Source organism: Salvelinus namaycush, unplaced genomic scaffold (genome assembly GCF_016432855.1).
Source record: "Salvelinus namaycush isolate Seneca unplaced genomic scaffold, SaNama_1.0 Scaffold507, whole genome shotgun sequence".
Lineage (NCBI taxonomy): Eukaryota > Metazoa > Chordata > Actinopteri > Salmoniformes > Salmonidae > Salvelinus > Salvelinus namaycush.
In genome coordinates this window covers 103,372-124,096 of record NW_024061206.1, presented here as the reverse complement: position 1 = coordinate 124,096, position 20,725 = coordinate 103,372, and the positions used below count along the sequence as shown (strand labels likewise).

Below are 20,725 nucleotides of genomic sequence, written 5' to 3'. Positions count from 1 at the left end.
CAAGGGTGTATCTCAATAGTCTGGAGTGGCTTCCTCTCCTCATCCCCTTTTTCTCCCTTGGTTTATAAGGGGGCTGCTTCCTCTTCAATTAAACACACCTACACAGAGAAAAGACCCCTATTTATTATTATTACTACGCAGTATCAATACGGGACCACAAGATGGCGCTGCATTTACACTGACATTTATATACCAAAACTAATAATAATGCTTAGATAATTTATATAGCCTTTCAAATAATGTAGAAAAAAATCTTGCCTGGCTTATATATGTGTTTTGCCATTTTCATCACTTTAGGACGTGTTAGTCATTGAGCAGACGCTCTTATCCAGAGAGCTAGGTGAGACAACCACATATCACAATAAGTCATTTTTTCCCACTCAAAGTAGCTATCGGCGCTGGTAGGGAGGGAGGTGGTGTGGGATTATTTAAGATACACTTTGAAGAGGTAGTGTTTCAGATGTCATATCCTAAGCACAGCTTTATATGCTCACCTAATATATAGTGCAGGGGAACAATGTTATTTTACCTTTATTTAACAAGGCAAATCAGTTAAGAACAAATTCTTATTTACAATGACGGCCTAGGAACAGTGGGTTAATTGCCTTGTTCAGGGGCAGAACGACAGATTTTTACCTTGTCAGTTCGGGGATTCGATCTAGCAACCTTTCAGTGACTGGCCCAACACTCTAACCACAGAGGACGATGTGGGTGCAGGCTTTCGTTCTAGCCAAGCAGTCTCGATTGAAGACGATGACTCTTAGTTGAAGCAGGTGAGTTTCTGCTTGGCTGGAATGAAAGCCTGCACGTATACATATTTGTGGATATGATATAGGCTATCACACCTGTTGTAGTGGACTCAAACACAACGTAACAAACAAACCGACCCACAAAATAATTGTTATTTTATTGTACCATTTATACCATTTTTTTTTTTTTTTTTTAAACTTCATGTCATTTTCAGTTTGTCATTTGAAATGTCATGATAACTGTGAAGTTTAACATGTCACAAATGCTGTTTCTAATCAAGAATACCGTGCAAATGGATAACGCTTCCATTTCCTACCATCAGGGATGGGCAACTTTGATGGGGTTGGGGGCCACAAAAAATGTGAACTCATTATGAGGGGCCATAGTGGCTCGCGGGTCTGTGTACCCACATTTTATATACCAAAACTAATAATAATTATTTAGCCGTTCAAATAATGTAGAAATATCTTGCTTGGTTTATATATTCTATACATTTTGCCATTGAATGTAGAGAAAATGTTGCCGTTTTAAAGAAAGTTTGTTGCAATTCTCCAAATTTTGACCATTGGGACAGAGAGCAGATTTGACAGTTTTCTATCAAATTTCCTGCATTTCTACTCATCACAGCCATGGGGCGGAGGACAAAATGAGATGTTTTACAGCTAATTTCCTGTAATCTACTCATCACAGCCACGGGGCGGAGGACAAAATGAGATGTTTTACAGCTAATTTCCTGTAATCTACTCATCACAGCCACGGGGCGGAGAACAAAATGAGATGTTTTACAGCTAATTTCCTGTATTTCTACTCATCACAGCCACGGGGCGGAGGACAAAATGAGATGTTTTACAGCTAATTTCCTGTATTTCTACTCATCACAGCCACGGGGCGGAGGACAAAATGAGATGTTTTACAGCTAATTTCCTGTAATCTACTCATCACAGCCATGGGGCGGAGGACAAAATGAGATGTTTTACAGCTAATTTCCTGTAATTCTACACATTTTTCTATAGGGGTGGAGAGAAATGTGAGACTGACCAACAAAATCAAACGGGGCCCCCCCCGGCTGGTGATTCCGCCACGATTACTAAGTTTAGATAGCTGGCCGCTAGACTAATTTACTAATCAAATTTGTTTTGGCTGACATGGCTAATTGAGTGACTATCAGTGACCGATAAAACAAGAGAAAAACTGTTAGCTGACATGAGATAATTGAGTGACCGATAAAACAAGAGAAAAACTGTTAGCTGACATGAGATAATTGAGTGACTGATAAAACAAGAGAAAAACTGTTAGCTGACATGAGATAATTGAGTGACCGATAAAACAAGAGAAAAACTGTTAGCTGACATGAGATAATTGAGTGACCGATAAAACAAGAGAAAAACTGTTAGCTGACATGAGATAATTGAGTGACCGATAAAACAAGAGGAAAAACTGCTGATGTAAAACCACATTTCTAAAATGGCACCTTGTGTATTCTACACCCCCCCCCCCCCCCCCCCCCCCCCACTGACCCTCCAGCGAGGGCCTTCAAAAGAGGCCCCTCTGTTGCCAGTTGCCCATCCCTGTCATAGCTAGTATTATGTATGAGAATAGATATGTGTATCAACTGATGCCATGCTTTAACAGCAACACACTGACCCTGTTAAATCCAAATGGGTTAATTAATATCACAACGTTACTGTGAAAAAAATAAAACAGTCCCACTGTAAAACTAACAACATAAACAAATAAGATAAAATACTATTAATATCACACAAGTTAAATATTATGGTTAGTTGCCATTCGTCCTTCAACAGGGGAACAAGTGCACTAGACTTCAAGTGCACTAGACTTCAAGTGCACTAGACTTCAAGTGCACTAGGTTCAAGACCACTACTATAAAGTATACACATTGTCACCCACATGAACTGTGCAGCAACAATGATTATGGTGAATAAAAAATAAAAAAACGATAAATTCTCCACGACTGCATGGAATCAAACCAATCTATTGTATTCATCCCACACTTTGCAGTACATTCATCCTAACTTAAAACCAGTATCTGTGTAAAACCCATAACCTTGCTACAAATGTACACTTTTAGTGTAGAGTTGAGGGATGACGTTAAGTCACAGGCCTGAGTGAGGCCTTGTAACCCTATTCTGACTGAGAGGCTGTCACAAAGTTCATTTATATACAGCTGGCTTGTTGACTGGGTATCTGTTGTTCCCTATATAGTGTCACTTCTTTTGGCCAGATCCACATCATATCCCCTACAGGTGCACTGTTACCACAGTGTCCACTACACTGCTTTCTCTAACTGTAGTAGAGTGTGCAATGGGTCTGTCTAAAATGGCATCCTAGTCCCTATGTAGTACACTACATTTGACAAGAGGCCTATGTGGCTCTGGCCAAAGTATAGGGAAGTGCACAATTTTTATAATTTACCCAAAATTCCCAGTTGTTCCAGAAATCCTGGTTGGACGATTCCAGATTTTCCTTGCTTATTCCCTTCTGATTCCATGGAATTTACAACTGCGATTTCTGGAAAAAAACTGGGGAATTCGGTGACAGTTACCAGAATTTTTTTGTACAACCCTTATAGGGAACAGGGGTATAATTAAGGATTAGGCTCTTGTTGTCAACCCTGGCTGGCTCAAAGGAACAAAGGGATGATAGCCGATCTTAGCTCAGGGTAGTCTGTAAACTCTCTGGTGTACATCGTATGTTTTCCCCGTGCCCAGATGGTCATCTGGATGAAGCCCAGCAACGTGAACAGAGCCACTGTGGAAAGAGAGAGAGACACAACAGTTAGTTTAGTAGAGTCACGAAATTGGTGACTAACTGAACAAAGGAATGGAATTGTCTCTTTAGTATCACACGTACTTATGTCAGTCTTTATCAAGACTGCAGAACTGGCTGTGTACAAGCATAGCCTTTATTAACAGAGTACAACATAACTGGTATGACAATCTCTCCCACCAGTGGCTATATTTCTATACAGTTTCTCATTCTGAACTTCTTAAGTGAGTGGGACGGACGGGGCTTCGTGACAATGATCACATCGTCCAATAAAGTTTGATTTGATTTGAAGAGCAGTTTTTCTCCGATTTGACATCTCAAACGCAGTTATACCTTACGTTAAAACATCGAGCTGTGCAGGTGTCGGCTATCACCGATTAACGCTTGATCTGATTGAATTGTACTTTATTTCACCTTTATTTAACCAGGTAGGCTAGTGGAGAACAAGTGCTCATTTGCAACTGCGACCTGGCCAAGATAAAGCATAGCGATTCGACACGTACAACAACACAGAGTTACACATGGAGTAAACAAAACATACAGTCAATAATACAGTAGAACAAAAGAAAACAAAAAGTCTATATACAGTGAGTGCAAATGAGGTAAGTTAAGGCAATAAATAGGCCATGGTGGCGAAGTAATTACAATATAGCAATTAAACACTGGAATGGTAGATGTGCAGAAGATGAATGTGCAAGTAGAGATACTGGGGTACAAAGGAGCAAGATAAATAAATAAATACAGTATGGGGATGAGGTAGGTAGATAGATGGGCTGTTAACAGATGGGCTAGGCCTTAGTATTATGAAAATACGTGTTTGTAAATATGTAAGCAGCTTCTAACATTTACTACCTAAGTACAGTACGGTGCACGTGAGACGGTGAAAGATGTGTAGGTTTACCTGGAACACACTGTGTCATGATGGAGAAACTCAACCACGTCCCCACCTGACGAATCAAAACATATACAGTATTAGTCAGAAGTTTGGACACACCTACTCATTCAAGGGTTTTTCTTTATTTTGACTATTTTCTACATTGTAGAATAATAGTGAAGACATCACAACTATGAAATAACACATTTGGAATCATGTAGTAACCTAAAAAAGGGTTAAACAAATCAAAATATATTTTATATTTCAGATTCTTCAAAGTAGCCACTCTTTGCCTTGATGACAGCTTTGCACACTCTTGGCATTCTCTCAACCAGCTTCATGAGGTAGTCACCTGGAATGCATTGTGGAATTTCTTTCCTTCTTAATAACCTTTCTAGGACACACGTTCCGCTAGCGGAACCCCTCGACAACATTCCGCTGAAAAGGCAGCGCGGGAAATTCAACAATATTTTTTAGAAATATGTAACTTTCACACATTAACAAGTCCAATACAGCAAATGAAAGATAAACATATTGTTAATCTACCCATCATGTCCGATTTAAAAAATGCTTTACAGCGAAAACACAACATATGATTATGTTAGATCACCGCCAAGTCCAAAAAACACACAGCCATTTTCCCAGCCAAAGATAGGAGTCACAAAAAGCACAAATAGAGATAAAATTAATCACTAACCTTTGATGATCTTCATCAGATGACACTCACATGACATCATGTTACACAATACATGTATGTTTTGTTCGATAATGTGCATATATATATCCAAAAATCTCAGTTTACATTGGCACCGTGTTCATAAATGCCTCCAAAATATCCGGAGAAATTGCAGAGAGCCACATCAAATAACAGAAATACTCATCATAAACTTTGATGAAAGATACATGTTTTACATAGAATTAAAGATACACTTGTTCTTAATGCAACCGCTGTGTCAGATTTCAAAAAAACTTTACGGAAAAAGCAAACCATGCAATAATCTGAGACGGCGCTCAGATAGAAACAACATTTCTCCGACCATGTTGGAGTCAACAGAAATACAAAATTACATTATAAATATTCCCTTACCTTTGATGACCTTCATCAGAATGCACTCCCAGGAATCCTAGTTCCACAATAAATTGTTGTTTTGTTCGATAATGTCCATTATTTATGTCCAAGTAGCTACTTTTGTTAGCGCGTTTAGTACACATGTCCAAACGCTCGTACAGGTCCAGGCGAACTTCGGACGAAAACTTCAAATAAACTTCGAATAAACTTGTCAAACTAAGTATAGAATCAATCTTTAGGATGTTGTTATCATAAATATTCAATAACGTTCCAACCGGAGAATTCCTTTGTGTCTATAGAAGTAATGGAACGCAAGTCGATATCATGTGGAATGCGCATGACCAGGACCTGGCTCTCTGCCAGACCACTGACTCAAACAGCTCCCATCCGGCTCAACATCACAGTAGAAGCTTCATTCAACGTTCTACAGACTGTTGACATCTAGTGGAAGCCGTAGGAACAGATCCATATCCCACTGGGATTTCAATAGGCGATGAGTTGAAAATCGACCAGCCTCAGAATTCCCACTTCCTGTTTGGATTTTTTCTCACGTTTTTGCCTGCCATATGAGTTCTGTTATACTCACAGACATCATTCAAACAGTCTTAGAAACTTCAGAGTGTTTTCTATCCAATAGTAATAATACTATGCATATATTAGCATCTGGGACAGAGTAGGAGGCAGTTCACTATGGGCACGCAATTCATCCAAAGTGAAAATTCTTCCCCCTATCCCTAAAAAGTTTTAATGTGTTAGAGCTGATCAGTTGTCCTGGGTGGTATACAGAAGATAGCCCTATTTGGTAAAAGACCAAGTCCATATTATGACAAGAACAGCTCAAATAAGCAAAGAGAAACGACAGTCCATCATTACTTTAAGACATGAAGGTCAGTCAATCCGGAAAATGTCAAGAACGTTTCTTAAAGTACTGTTGCATACACCATCAAGCCGCTATGATGAAACTGGCTCTCATGAGGACCACCACAAGAAAGGAAGACCCAGAGTTACCTCTGCTGCAGAGGATAAGTTCATTAGACTTTACAAGCCTCAGAAATTGCAGCCCAAATAAATGCTTCACAGAGTTCAAGTAACAGACACATCTCAACATCAACTATTCAGAGGAGACTGCGTGAATCAGGCCTTCATGGTCAAACTGCTGCAAAGAAACCACTACTAAAGGACACCAATAATAAGAAGAGACTTGCTTGGGCCAAGAAACATGAGCAATGGACATTAGACCGGTGGAAATCTGTCCTTTGGTCGGATCAGTCCAAATTTGAGATTTTTGGTTCCAACTGCTGTGTCTTTGTGAGACGCAGAGTAGGGTGAACTGATGATCTCTGTATGTGTGGTTCCCACCGTGAAGCATGGAGGAGGAGGTGTGATGGTGTGGGGATGCTTTGCTGGTGACACTGTCAGTGATTTATTTAGAATTCAAGACACACTTAACGAGCATGGCTACCACAGCATTCTGCAGCGATACACCGTCCCATCTGGTTTGCTTTTAGTAGGACTATCATTTGTTTTTCAACAGGACAATGACCCAACACACCTCCAGGCTGTGTAAGGGCTATTTTAACAAGGAGAGTGATGGAGTGCTGAAATCAGATGACCTGGCCTCCACAATCACCTAACCTCAACCAATTGAGATGGTTTGAGATGAATTGGCCCGCAGAGTGAAGCAAATGCAGCCAACAAGTGCTCAGCATATGTGGGAACTCCTTCAATACTGTTGGAAAAGCATTCCTCGTGAAGCTGGTTGAGAGAATGCCAAGAGTGTGCAATGTTGTCATCAAGGCAAAGGGTGGCTACTTTGAAGAATCTCAAATATAAAATATATATATATAATTTTTGGTTACTACATGATTCCGCATGTGTTATTTCATAGTTTTGATGTCTTCATTATTATTCTACAATGTAGAAAATAGTACAAATAAAGAAAAACCTGAAATGAGTAGGTGTGTCCAAACGTTTGACTGGTACTGTATATCATAGACAAATATTATATATATATATTAATTGAAGGTGTACACCATACAAGCATATGACCCCATGGTCAGCGACTCAAGTCTAGACTGTCCTGTGTGACTAATTCAATAGAGCACAGAGCTTGCAACACTAAAGGTCGTGGGTTCGATTCCCGCTGGGGCCACCCACACTTAAAGGTATACATACAAGACTGTATTAAAGTAGCTTCTGAGAGCACGGGCAGGGCCATTGAGGACATCTCCATTTTGGAAGTAGTCCATTTTAGAAAAACAAACTGAAAGGGTGCATACTGCCATCTAGAGGGTGTTGTTTGAACAGGTATAAAGTCAAGGTTGGCGATTTGCTGCAACCTGCAGTTATGGCATGTTTACTCACGAGTATAATTCATTGGATGATCCCTCCTGATGACCTGCATGGAATTATGGGATCCTTCCTTAACCCATAGGAAGTTCCACCCAGTTGACTACTTATACAATTGTGAAAGTCCTCAATGGCGCTGCCCAGGCTAAAACAAGCTATTGGGCACCAGAGTCTATCTCTATGAGTTTGACCCACCTCATAGGTGTAGTTGGGACATGACACGAAGAAGAAGAGCCACGTGAAGGGGTTCCTGGTGGGGTAAGGGATCCGCTTGGGCCTCAGTCCTGGTAGACAGCAGGACACAACTGTGAGAAGGTGTATATCATCATGGACATATCTTCTCAGCTGGCAAACTACCACACAGATGTTTCTGACTCAACTAGCAATTTGTGAGAAATATTTGAGGAATTTGCTCCCTATTACCTATCTTGGCTATGACATTGTTCTAGAATATGCCATTAATACAACACCTTCAGAAATGCTGGAAAGCAACTCACCATTACAGCCCAAGTTATTGAGAGCCAAATGAATTGAGAAGTTTCCAGCTTCACAGAGCTGGGAGTACAAAGAAAGACAGAAAGAAAGAAAGAGAGAGCGACAGAGAGAGAGACAGACAGAAAGAAAAATAGACAGACAGGAAGACAGAAAGACAGAAATAAAGAAAGAGAGAGAGAGAAAGACAGAAAGGTTAAAAGAAAGAGAAAAATAAAGCGAGAAAGACCTTTTTGGGAAAGAAGCCATTTCTGAAGACAGATGATGATGAAGAATGTTTTCCTCCGTTGTTCTGAACTCAATGAAAACACAATGAGGCTGAGAGATATAACGTTAGGCTACATACCATAAACACCACCAACGAAGAGTAGACTTGGAGATTCCCATACGCTGTAAGACACATACAGCTCCTTAAGCAACAGAATCATCTATCAACAGTGAGAGTTGTCATCCATTCATTTGTTGGTTGAGAGTGCTACTCACATGGTGGAGTGTAGAGGGGGTGGTTGATGTAGTAGGCTAGCCAAGCAGAAAACCCCCAGTAGTACAGGCAGTTCTGAGAGTAGAACAGTATAGTATACAATAGCATAGTATATAATAGAATATAATAGTATAGTATAGAATAGTATAGTATATAATAGAAAATTATTGTATAGAATAGAATAGTATAGACTAGTATGGTATATAATAGAATAGAATAGTATATAACAGTATAGAGTAGAATAGTATAGTATATAATACTATAGTATAGTATATAATATAATAGTATTGTATAGTATATATTAGAATAGTATAGCATGCAACAGTATAGTATTTAATAGTATAGTATATAATAGTATCGTATAGAATAGTATATTATATAACAGTATAGTAAAGAATAGAATAGTATTGTATATAATAGTATAGTAGTGCTTCTACACCTGCATTACTAGCTGTTTGGGGTTTTAGGCTGGGTTTCTGTACAGCACTTCGAGATATTAGCTGATGTACGAAGGGCTATATAAAATAAAATTGATTGATTGATTGATTGATTGATAATATAATAGAATAGAATAGTGTAGTGTATAACAGTATGTATAGAATATAACAGTATTTAATAGTATAGTATATAATAGTATAGTATACTACTACTAGTATAGAATATAATATTAAAGTATAATATATAATATATATAATATATAAAGTATATAATATATAAAGTATAATATATAATTTATATAATATATAATAATATATAATATATATAATAATATAATATAATATATAATATATATAATATATAACAGAATAGTATATAATATAATAAAATAGTATAGTATATAATAGAATAGTATAGAATAGTATATAATAGAATAGTATAGAATAGTATAGAATAGAATATAATAGAATAGAATAGTATATAATAGAAGAACATAGTATAGAATATAATAGAATAGTATGGAATAGAATAGTATATAATATAATAGCATGGAATATAATAGTATATAATAGAATAGTATAGAATAGAACAGTATATAATAGTAGAGAATATAATAGAATACAAAAGTATAGTACATAATAGAATAGAAAAGTACATTATATAATAGTATATCATAGTAGAATATATAATAGAATAGAAAAGTACAGTATAGAATAGTATAGTATAGAATAGTATATACGAGTACAGTATAGTATAGTAAATAATAGTATATAATAGAATAGTATAGTATATCATGGAATAAAATAGTATAGAATAGTATAGTATATAATAGTATACAATTGTATATAGTATAATATAATAGTATAGTATAGAACAGTATAGAATATACTATTAAAGTATAGTATACAATGGAACAGTATAGTATAGAATAGAATAGTATAGTATATAATAGAATGGTATATAATAGTATAGTATATAATAGAATAGAAAAGTATAGTACATAATAGAATAGTATAGTATAGAACACTATAGTATATAATAGTATAGTATATAATAGAATAGTTTAGCATAGTATAGAATAGTATAGCATGGAATAGAATAGCATAGAATAGCATAGTATAGCATATAATAGAATAGTATATAATGGTATAGTATATAAAATAATAGAAAAGTATAGTATATAATAGAATAGTATAGTATATAATAGAACAGCATAGAATAGAATACTATAGCATAGCATAGTATAGTATTTAATAGAATAGTTCAGTATAGAATAGTATATAATCGTATAGTACATACTAGTATAGTATATAATAGTATAGTATAGTATATAATGGGATAGAATAGAATAGTATAGCATAGTACATAGTAGAAAATAATAGTATAATAGAATAGTATAGCATAGAATAGAATAGTATAGAATATAATAATATAGTATAGTAGAGAATAGTGTAGAATATAATAGTATAGTATATAATAGTATAGAATATAATAGTATAGTATATAATAGTATAATGCAAAGAGGGTGGTTGATGTAGTAGGCTAGCCAAGCAGAAAACCCCCAGAGTTACAGGCAGTTCTGAGAGTAGAACAGTATAGCATACAATATCCTAGTATATAATAGAATATAATAGTATAGTATAGTATAGAATAGTATAGTATATAATATAAAATAAAATAATAGTATAGTATATAATATAAAATAATAGTATAGTATAGTATAGAATAATATCGTATTTAATGGTGTAGTATATAATAGAAGAGTTTAGTATAGTATAGAATAGAATAGTATAGTACATAATAGAATAGTATAGTATATAATATAATAGTACAGTATAGTATAGCATATAAAATAACAGTATAGTATATGATAGAATAGTATAGAATAGTATAGTATTGTGTAGAATAGAATACAATAGTATAGTATAGAATATAATAGTATATAGTACTATATATTAGAACAGAATAGTATATTATATAATAGTACAGTATGTAATAGCATAATATTAAATATAACATAACAGCATAGAATAGCATCGTATAGAATAGTATAGTATATTATATAATACTATAGTATATGTCATGACGTTGGCAGTGGGGGTAGGTTTATGACAGTCATAAATACCTCTTTCCCCCTTTTTCTCTTCCCTACTGATGTGACATAAGAAAACCCCTTGGTTAACATAGAGATTCTGGGGACATCAGAAAGTGGGGGGGAATGAACTATATTCTGGTAATCCGACCAACTGAACATATGCGGTGGTACTTAAGGTATATTATGTCAGTTCGGTTGCCCTCTGACACATTCTCATCAATGATAGAATGACATAAACTCTACTGTGGAAAGTCTAAACGTCAGAGGTATCGGATTCACATGGAATTGTTGTTTAATTCAAATGTTTGAATATGAAATTATTTGTGAAGAGATTAAATGTAATTTTAGCTTCCAAATGAGAGATTTGGATTTTCATAAATTTGGGCTTCTGCTCAACTAGGGGCCCGCCCCTGTGAAGAGACATGGGTTATAAACTTTTCAGACACACCCCTCTCCCTCCACTATAAAAGCCATTGACAAAAATATAACTTCCTGTTCCGGGACGCTAGGATGACGATCCGGTGTCAGAATGGTTCAGATAATAACTACAGAACTAAGCCAACAGCAGCATGGACTTTGATTGTGAATGGTATGAACTTTGAACTCGTATTCACTACAGAAGTGATATCTCCTAGCCGTTGAGTTAGCAACAGCTCCTACAAACGCAGGTTAGGAAGGACAGTCCGAGTATCCCGTCTACTACACACAACGTTACTCCAACGTATCCAGTAAGGCACCAGAGACATTCTTCAAAGGACAGAGGACTCGGGTTGGCGACACGGTCCATCTACCACCAACCTACTGAAGCGCAGCTCAGAGTAAATATTTATTGCATTTTCCTTCTTCAAATGGGCGGTAATTTAGAATTTATAAGATACTGTATTTACGATAGCACAGCTTCGCCTCTGTTCCAGTCTCCCGCTCTTTCACTAAAATCCCGCCCCTTTTCTTTGTGTAACAAGCTGTCATATCTATTCCGCCCGCTAGGGACGTTTTTCTGTATGACGGCACTTTGTAATCAAGTTATGATTTAATTGTATATGTGTGATTCTGTGTGATTAGTTAGGTATTTAGTAAATAAATAATTAAACCCAATTTTGTATTGCTGATTCAACTTGTTAGCCAGGATTCTTGCAGATAATCAAGGATTTACAACTTTCAGATGAGACTGAATAAACTGACGATTAATGTGACTGCTATGGATGTAAAATATTACTAGATCTTTAAGAGTTTATTCGGAAGATAACAGCTCTATAAATATTCTTTCGTGGTGTCCCTCTAGTTAATTAATATTTACATGATTAGTTCAATCAGGTAATATTAATTACGGAGAAATTATTTTATAGAATAGCATGTCATAGCAATTAATCTGGCATAGTCAAAGACACAACATATATAATAGAACAGTATAGTATATAATAGAATAGTATAGTATAGAATATAATAGTATATAATAGTATAGTACATAGTGGAACAGTATAGTATATAATATAATATTATAGTATAGAATATAATAGTATATAATAGTATCGTATAGAAAATTATAGCATAGTATATAATAGTATAGTATATACTAGAACAGTATAATATATCATAGAATAGTATAGAATATAATAGCATATAATGGTATAGTATAGAATATAATATAATAGTATAGAATAGTATCGTATAGAAAAGTACAGTATATAATATAATAGTATAGAGAATAATATAATTGTATAGAATAGTATAGTATATAATATAATAGTATAGTATATAATGGAATAGAATAGTATATTATAGAATAGTATAGCATAAAATATAAAATAATAGTATAGTATATAACAGAATAGTATAGAATAGCATCGTATAGAATATAATAGCATAGTATCCCTCCATCCCATGACATCTCAACACCAGAGGCCTGCCAGACATCAGATGTTTCAATACAGGGTGGGAAGATCACCACCTAATAACAAATGCCCAACGCCAGCATCTCTCCATCAGATTATTTAGCCTGACTAAGTTTTATTTCCGTTTTTTAAGAGATGAACATTCACAAGTGTTTAACCTTTATTTAGCCAGGTAAGTCACTGAGAAAACGATCTTATAATTAAACTTTGATCATTGACCGATCTGAACAGCTACACGTAAACACTAGTGAATTCCCAGATGTTTCAGGCGATGCACCAGGGTGGAACTTACCCTCATGATGGTTTGCAGCGGCAAGGTGCCATCAGAGAAACGATGGATGAAGATGGTCTCCAACAACCTTCTGAAGTAGTGGAAACAGTGACACACACACGCCAGCCTACAGCAGTAGAGAGGACAAGAGTGGGGGTAGAGTGGGTGTAGAGAAGGGGTAGAGTGGGGGTAAAGAAGGGGTAGAGAAGGGGGTAGAGAAGGGGTAGAGTGGGGGTAGAGAAGGGGGTAGAGAAGAGGGTAGAGTGGGGGTAGAGAGGGGTAGAGTAGGGGGTAGAGTGGGGGTAGAGAAGGGGGTAGAGAAGGGGGTAGAGTGGGGGTAGAGAAGAGGGTAGAGAGGGGTTAGAAGGGGGTAGAGTAGGGGGTAGAGTGGGGGTAGAGAAGGGGGTAGAGAAGGGGGTAGAGTGGGGGTAGAGTGGTGGTAGAGAAGGGGGTAGAGAGGAGGGTAGAGATGGGTGTAGATAGGGGGTAGAGAGGGGGTAGAGAAGGGGGTAGAGTGGGGGTAGAGAAGGGGGTAGAGAGGGGTTAGAGTGGGGGTAGAGAAGGGGGTAGAGAAGGGGGTAGAGTGGGGGTAGAGAAGGGGGTAGAGAAGGGCTACAGGACAGAGTAGCTATCGTTATTTCGTAGTTGACCTTTTGACCCTAGGTGAATTGACTGGGAACATGTTCTCTTTCACAGCAACGACACAGACATTCTAGACTACTGTAGCGACCTTAACTCAATACCTAGCGACCTTAACTCAATACCTAGCGACCTTAACTCAATACCTAGCGACCTTAACTCAATACCTAGCGACCTTAACTCAATACCTAGCGACCTTAACTCAATACCTAGCGACCTCGTCAAGAGATTCAGATCTCTTGGCATAAAAGCTAAGGTGTTGGGTTGACAGTCGCTGGACCCGGGTTCTAGTCCCGGTCGGGGCTACCCCCAAATATAGCTACATTGGTGTCAGAAGTGTGATGGCACCTTTGAGGCCATCGGAGAAGAGTGTACATGTGAGCGACTTGGTATAGAGAAATGTGAGGACACACTCTCCCGAAGGAAGCTGTATCGGTCGGGGCTACCCTCGGAATTTGCTACTATATACGTACGTGACCACTGAGCAGGGACTGGAGGTATAGTCATCGATCTGCTCGTAGACGTTGAGGAGATGGAGGAAGAAAAAAAGGTAGATGAAGAGAGGTCCGATGCACTCTGACAGAAACACCTGTACAGGAGAAGAGAGGTCAGATACACCTGTACAGGAGAAGAGAGGTCAGATACACTTGTGCAGGAGAAGAGAGGACAGATACACCTGTACAGGAGAAGAGAGGTCAGATACACCTGTACAGGAGAAGAGAGGACAGATACACCTGTACAGGAGAAGAGAGGACAGATACACCTGTACAGGAGAAGAGAGGTCAGATACACCTGTACAGGAGAAGAGAGGACAGATACACCTGTACAGGAGAAGAGAGGACAGATACACCTGTACAGGAGAAGAGAGGTCAGATACACCTGTACAGGAGAAGAGAGGACAGATACACCTGTACAGGAGAAGAGAGGACAGATACACCTGTACAGGAGAAGAGAGGTCAGATACACCTGTACAGGAGAAGAGAGGACAGATACACCTGTACAGGAGAAGAGAGGACAGATACACCTGTACAGGAGAAGAGAGGTCAGATACACCTGTACAGGAGAAGAGAGGACAGATACACCTGTACAGGAGAAGAGAGGACAGATACACCTGTACAGGAGAAGAGAGGACAGATACACCTGTACAGGAGAAGAGAGGACAGATACACCTGTACAGGAGAAGAGAGGACAGATACACCTGTACAGGAGAAGAGAGTTCACATGCACTCCACCAGAAATACCTGTACAGGAGAAGACATGGGACACTGATAGGCAATATGTCCGCTCACTGTTTGCTGTTCCCAAAAAAACAGTACAGTGGGGAACAACACCGTGTCCAATATCCCAGAAACCTCGTGGTCTCACCATGGTCCACCCCAGCTGCGGTCCCAGGTCGTGGAAGAACATTGTTACCGTGGTTCCCACCGGTAGATTCTCCAATACTTCATCATCCTTCAGGGACTCCCCATCTGACAAAATGTAGTGTTGTCATGGTTACAGTTCTGTATAACAAGATGATTTATTTAACAGTCGTTTCCTGGTCACAGATTAAACATAGTCCTGGACTAAAAAGTACTTTCAACAGAGAATCTCCATTGAGCTTTTCAGTCCAGGACTAGGCTTAGTGTCTGGGAAATGGGCCCTAAATGTTTATTCTAAGAGATGTATACATAAGGGATAGTGGTGAATCGTGTTGATGTTCTGAATAGACAGTGAAGACATTAGGACATTCAAACCAGGCCCCCACAGTGTCCAGTCTGGAGCAGTGAAGGCATAAACTATGCTGGGCGACTACTGCATAGCAACCTAGCGGTGCCAAAATCCCCGAGCCTGGTTTCCCAATTCCGATGGAATTTAGGTCAAATGCGTCGTTAAAACACGAAGGAAAGACGATGCACTTCGCATCCGTTCTCTCTGTCTGCGTGTTGTTTTGGGAAACTCATGTTACACTTACCTGAGTGTTTTAACGATGCGTCTTTCCTACAACCGCTAAAGATTTAACTTCTACTTGCACACAATCCCGGATCCGGGAGCACCCCCATCAGTAAAAAAGCTGACTAGCATAGCCTAGCATAGCGTCACAAGTAAATACTAGCATCTAAATATCATTAAATCACAAGTCCAAGACACCAGATGAAAGATACACATCTTGTGAATCCAGCCATCATTTCTGATTTTTAAAATGTTTTACAGGGAAGACACAATATGTAAATCTATTAGCTAACCACGATAGCAAAATACACAACTTTTTTTTCTCCACCATTTTTTTCCTGCATAGGTAGCTATCACAATTTCGACCAAATAAAGATATAAATAGCCACTAACCAAGAAACAACTTAATCAGATGACAGTCTGATAACATATTTATTGTATAGCATATGTTTTGTTAGAAAAATTTGCATATTTCAGGTATAAATCATAGTTTACCATTGCAGCCACCATCACAACTCTCACCAAAGCAACTAGAATAACTACAGAGACCAACGTGAATTACCTAAATACTCATCATAAAACATTTATGAAAAATACACAGCATACAGCAAATGAAAGACAAAGATCTTGTGAATCCAGCCAATATTTCAGATTTTTTAAGTGTTTTACAGCGAAAACACAATATAGCATTATATTAGCTTACTACAATAGCCAACCACACAACAGCATTGATTCAAGCCAACAATAGCGATAACGAATAAACCAGCAAAAGATATTAACTTTTTCACTAACCTTCTCAAACTTCTTCAGATGACAGTCCTATAACATCATATTACACAATACATATAGAGTTTGTTCGAAAATGTGCATATTTAGCGGCACAAATCGTGGTTATACAATGAGAATAGTAGCCAAGCTGCCAACAATATGTCGGGAGAAATCTTGGGAGAGGCACCTAATCTAATCAGTAACTAATCCTAAACTTGACTAAAAAAATACAGATTGGACAGCAAATTAAAGATACATTAGTTCTTAATGCAACCGCTGTGTTAGATTTTTAAAATTAACGTTACTACGACATACAGCGTGCGTTAAAGCGAGACCGCACCGAAATTAATGGCGGAATATGAGTTTGACATTTTTCAACAGAACAACGAATTAACATCATAAATAGTTCTTACTTTTTGATGAGCTCCCATCAGAATCTTGGGCAAGTTGTCCTTTGTCCAAAAGAATCGTTGCTCGGTTGTAGATTGTCGCCTTCAACTTTGGAATTAGCAGTAAACATTAGCCATGTGGCCCAGACGTGCCCAACTGACTAGAACGCAGCACAAATAAATATCCGAAAATCGCAATATACTGATATAAACTGATATAACTCGGTTTAAAATAACAACATTATGATGTCTTTAACACCTATATCGAATAAAATCAGAGCCGGATATATCTAAGGGCTATAACGGGAGCTTTCTAGAACGCCATCCTGAGGTCTGTCTTGCGTCATGGCGAACAAAGGAAAGAGAGGACCCCCCGTTCCAAGCCCATTTATATGGCCTCAGATCTGCCTAGCAACTCCATTCCAATTCTCACTATTTGCTGACATCCAGGGGAAGGCGTATGCAGTGCATCTCAACCAATAGAAGACATGCAAATTAATAAACCGACCTCAGAACAGCCTGCAGATTTCAGATTTCTCACTTCCTCATAGGAAAATTGCTCCAACTCGAGTTCTGTTTTACTCACAGATATAATTCAAACGGTTTTAGAAACTAGAGAGTGTTTTCTATCCAATAGTAATAATAATATGCATATTGTACGAGCAAGAATTGAGTACGAGGCAGTTTAATTTGGGAACGAATTTTTTACAAAGTGCAAACAGCACCCCCTATTGAGAAAAGGTTTTAACACGAGTTTCCCAAAACACCACGCAGAGAGAACGGACGCTAAGTGCATGGTTGGCATATGTTTCAATACTGATGGGAACGAAAGAAACGGAGCGCTGCTCTCGGATCAGCTTTATCCATTCAAATATTACCTAGACATTATATTTAATTCACAAAACTGATGACTGTTCAGCATGTAGAGAGATATTATTTCCTACCGGTTGCAAATGTTGAGGCGGTTTATTCGCTTAGCCTACCCAATACAAATGGCACATTGGCACATTGCGCGCATGTAAGGCTACACATCATCAAATATGTTAAGACATATGACTGACAGGAGCCTACAAGTAGCAAAATATAACTGAATTGATTGAACATAAAATGTATTTCAATATGATTGAAATTGGCCTCAGCACCGTTTTTTTATACTTTGATTATTTCTATCAATTGCGAAGACATTGGCAACTTTGTATTTGTAGTCAACTTTGTTATCGGTGGTCAACAGAGAGAGGGATAAAACCATGTGATTCTAATATTGAACAACACACTTTGAGTAGTTGTTTCTACCAGTGGTTTGAGACAGGTGTCAGATTACAAACCGTTTTCAAGTGCAACGTTAATAAATAACGATGGTTTTGGGGAAACAGCTCTGAGATATAACGATGCTCCTACGAAGGTTCTAACTACACCGAAGACTAACATAGTGATATATATATTTCAAATACATAAGTACTAATACATTTTTTAAATATATCTAAATACATGTATTACTTATGTATGTCCATATATGTCACACACTTAGTGGACAGTTTATTAGGTACACCCATCTAGTACCGGGTCGGACCTTTTGCCTCCAGAACAGCCTTAATTCTTTGGGGAATGGCATTCAATCATTGCTCAATTGGTATCAAGGGACCTACTGTAAAGTCTGCCAGGAAAACATTCCCCACACCAGTACACGCCACCGTCACCAGCCTGTACCGTTGACACCAGGCAGGATGGAGCCGGGGACTTGTGCTGCTTATGCCTAGGGTTGTTACGGTGACCATGTTACCGCCACACTGGTGGTCACGAGTCATGTTGGCAGTCAAATTCCATGTGACTATTTATTCAAATCAAATGTATTTGTATAGAAAGGCCAAAACCTAGGAAGAAACCTAGAGAGGAACCAGACTATGAGGGGTGGCCAGTCCTCTTCTGGCTGTGCCGGGTGGAGATAAATTAAATGATTCACGGTAATTAGGCTTATCCAAGCTCTGATGCTGCTGATGGTCGTTAGTAGCCTACCAAACGTGTTAACTGCCTGGTACTCAGCACTCTATTGTCTCTCTAATCACTTTGACAATCAATGCAAATGTGTAAAAAACCCCAGAATCAAACACTTCATGAGCTCATGTTCCGCAACATTTCTATAAGCTATGCAATTGGGTGAGAAAACAGAGTGATGGCCTCTAATAAAAAGAGGAGGATCCCATCAGCTTTATATAGGCTAGGCCTACTATATTTATTTCTCAATTTTCCTAATATTAAACACATTGCTTCTCTTTACAAGAGGAGTATAGCCTACCTGGCATGAAAATGACCCATGGCAAAAGCATCCTCCATTCGCTAGTTAAGTGCATAGATTACTTTTTTTTCTTCCCTGCCCCTGTTTCTGGACAGGTGAATGACAATGGTCAATTTTAAATCAAACAAATTTCGCATGTATATTATTTAGTAAAGACAAGATTAAAACAATAATAGTGAGATAGGTGACAGTATTATCACTTTGTATTTTTTATTATTCATTTTAATTTAACCTTTATTTTACTAGGCAAGTCAGTTAAAGAACAAATTCTTATTTACAATCACCGCCTACCCCGGCCAAACCCTAACAACGCTGGGCCAAATGTGTGTCACCCTATGGAACGCGGCCCGGTTGTGATACAGCCCAGGATCAAACCAGGGTCTGTAGCCATGCCTCTAGCGCTGAGATGCAGTGCCTTAGGCCGCTGCGCCACTCGGGAGCCCAAATTTGTGAATGATATACAGTATTATTGCTTGTGTGCAGTAAGACACGAAACTGCGCATGCCTTTTTTTGGCAACTTTTTCAAATCATAATTGCACACATAGCTCATAGGCCTATATGTTTTGATAAGGTTTGTATCACAACTAAAGTGGCCAAATAACTTCTTAAAATGAAGTATATTAATCCGCTTTACAACGGGTGTAGAGCCTAACTTGCATACATATGCAGCACGTGAGTTTCAAGTTTGGGGACGATAATTTTCACCGTAAAAAAGCACCTTTATGATAAAAGCTATGGTAACGCTTGCCGTGCGGTAGCAGAGAGAACAGTCTATGACTTGGTGACTGGAGTTTTTGACAATTCTTTTATGCCTTACTCTGACACCGCCTGGTATAGAGGTCCTGGATGGCAGGAAGCTTGGCCCCAGTGATGTATTGGGCCGTACACACTAGACCTCTGTAGCGCCTTACGGTCGGATGCCGAGCAGTTGCCATACCAGGCGGTGATGCAACCGGTCAGGATGCTCTCGATGGTGCAGCTGTATATTTGCCAAATATTTTCAGTCTCCTGAGGGGGAAAAGGTGTTGTTGTGCCCTCTTCACGACTGTCTTGGTGTGTTTGGACCATGATAGTTTGTTGGCGAGGTGGACACCAAGGAACTTGAAACTCTCAACCCGCTCCACTACAGGCCTGTCGATGTGGATGGGGGCCTGTTTGGCCCTCCTTTTCTTGTAGTCCACAATCATCTCCTTCGTCTTGCTCAC

General features: G+C 38.3%; 1 protein-coding gene across 1 annotated transcript; it reads right to left on the bottom strand.

The window, feature by feature from the left end:
• Positions 1 to 3,391: 3,391 nt before the first annotated feature.
• On the bottom strand, positions 3,392 to 19,031 carry LOC120041688 (very-long-chain enoyl-CoA reductase-like). Its single transcript, XM_038986552.1, has 10 exons — positions 18,905 to 19,031; positions 15,503 to 15,606; positions 14,611 to 14,726; positions 13,520 to 13,625; positions 8,805 to 8,877; positions 8,668 to 8,711; positions 8,327 to 8,384; positions 8,025 to 8,113; positions 4,439 to 4,484; positions 3,392 to 3,519 (listed from the first exon to the last, which is right to left on the bottom strand). The coding sequence occupies exons 1-10, from the start codon at positions 19,029 to 19,031 to the stop codon at positions 3,392 to 3,394; spliced, it is 891 nt and encodes a 296-aa protein (XP_038842480.1).
• Between the last annotated feature and the right edge of the window lie 1,694 nt (positions 19,032 to 20,725).